General features: G+C 41.3%; 1 protein-coding gene across 1 annotated transcript in view; it reads left to right on the top strand.

Moving 5' to 3' along the window:
* Nucleotides 1–2,029, top strand: part of SLC37A3 (solute carrier family 37, member 3) — a 73,221-nt gene that overhangs the window by 51,717 nt on the left and 19,475 nt on the right. The window contains exon 7 of the mRNA XM_011941285.1: nt 204–300. Coding sequence (XP_011796675.1) covers nt 204–300 — 97 coding nt within the window. The remainder of the gene's footprint in view (nt 1–203; nt 301–2,029) is intronic.

Below are 2,029 nucleotides of genomic sequence, written 5' to 3'. Positions count from 1 at the left end.
CCCGCCTTGGCCTCCCAAAGTACTGGTATTACAGGTGTGAGCCACTGTGCCCGGCCTATTTTAGTGTATTTTTAAAAACTTTTAAAATAGCATGTTTAGTCTTGGTAGTATGCACCTTGGTTGTTTTGGCTGTTTTGTATTTTGAACTGCCCAGAGTATCTCTTCTGACCATGGTCCTTTGTCTCCACTGTTTTCCATCTTAGACGAGGAGTTGTTTTTGGTCTCTGGAGTGCCTGTGCTTCTGTGGGCAACATTTTGGGAGCATGCCTAGCTTCTTCTGTTCTTCAGTATGGTTATGAGGTAGGTGGTGTTTTCTAGCTCTCGTGCTCTCTCTCTGTGTGTGTGTGTGTGTGTGCGCACATGTGTGTTGCTTTTTATATATTAAATAATACTGTGGCCATTTAAAACTATGTAGAACGGTGTCTGGATAGGGCAAGGCTTGTATTAAAAGTAGTCAAACTTCTGGCTGAGGTCAGGAGTTTGAGACTAGCTTGGCCAACATGGTGAAACCCCGTCTCTACTCAAAAAATACAAAAGTTAGCCGGTGTGGTGGTGCACACCTATAGTCCCAGCTACTCCAGATACTGAGGCAGGAGAATCACTTGAACCCGGGAGGCGGAGGTTGCAGTGAGCCAAGGTCGCACCACTTCACTCCAGCCTGGGTGACAGAGTGAGACTCCATTCAAAAATAAATTAATTTTAAAAAAAAGTAGACAACCTTTTGATATATTCATTAAAAGCAGACAAATTTCTGATATATTCAAACACATAAAAATTATCCAGAAACAGTTCTACATAGTTTTAAATGGCCACAGTATTATTTAATATAAAAAATTATTCATAACAAAAACACTATGGAGAGCCTAAAGACACATAACCAGTTGAGAAGTATTTGCAACTGATGTTACAGATAAAGGACTAATCTGGGTCAGGCATGGTGGCTCACACCTGTAATCCCAGCACTTTGGGAGGCTGAAGTAGAAGGATCACTTGAGCCCAGGAGTTCAAGACCAGCCTGGGCAATATAATAAGATCTCGTATCTACAAAAAAACTAAAAAATGGGTCAGGCATGGTGGCTCACACCTGTAATCCCAGCACTTTGGGAGGCTGAAGTAGAAGGATCACTTGAGCCCAGGAGTTCAAGACCAGCCTGGGCAATATAATAAGATCTCGTATCTACAAAAAAACTAAAAAATTAGCTGAATGTGGGGGTGTGTGCCTGTAGTTCCTGCTATTCAGGAGGCTGAGGTGGGAGGATTGATTGCTTGAGCCTGGGAGCTGGAGGGTACAGTGAGCCAAGACACATCACTGCACTCCAATCTGGGTGATGGAGCAAGACCCTGTCTCAAATAAACACCAAAAAACAAAGGCTAATCCCCCTCATATGTAAAGAGCATCCATGAATTTTAAGAAAAAGATCAACAACAGAAAGATACAGAATTTGAATGTATAGTTCATGGAAAGGATGTAGAAATGGCTTGTAAACATATGTAAAATATTCTACTCACTGCTTATTCATTTAATAAATATTTAACTCCCCGTATGTGCTCTTAGAACTGTAGAATATAGGACTGACCAAAAGAGACAAAAATCTCTGTTCTTACAGAACTTAGCAGGGAAATGCAAATTAAAGCTATGTTGTTTAAAAAAAAGTGGGTGGGGGGGGAGAAAAACCATACTCTATACTTATTAGACTGGTAAAAATCCAAAAGTTCGAAAACATGTTGTACTTGTAAGAACCTGAAGACACAGGCATTGCAATGGAAAGACTAACAGAGTCACTAACTCCTGGAGGGATCAAAAAGGCAGTATCTTAATCAAAATTACAGCTACACACACTGAGCAGTTCCACCTCCAGGGATTATTCACACAGATGAATAGACTGAAACACCGGCAAATGATACATCTACAAGGTTCTTTATTTTGGCATTGTTTATAATGCCAGAATGTTGCAGAGCAGTGCACTGCAACAATCTCAAAAGTGTGCTAAGTGGGCCGGGTGCGGTGGCTCATGCCTGTAATCCCAGC

This window comes from Colobus angolensis, unplaced genomic scaffold (assembly GCF_000951035.1).
Source record: "Colobus angolensis palliatus isolate OR3802 unplaced genomic scaffold, Cang.pa_1.0 Scaffold2, whole genome shotgun sequence".
In the NCBI taxonomy this organism is placed as follows: Eukaryota; Metazoa; Chordata; class Mammalia; order Primates; family Cercopithecidae; genus Colobus; species Colobus angolensis.
This window is presented reverse-complemented; position numbering and strand designations above follow the sequence as displayed.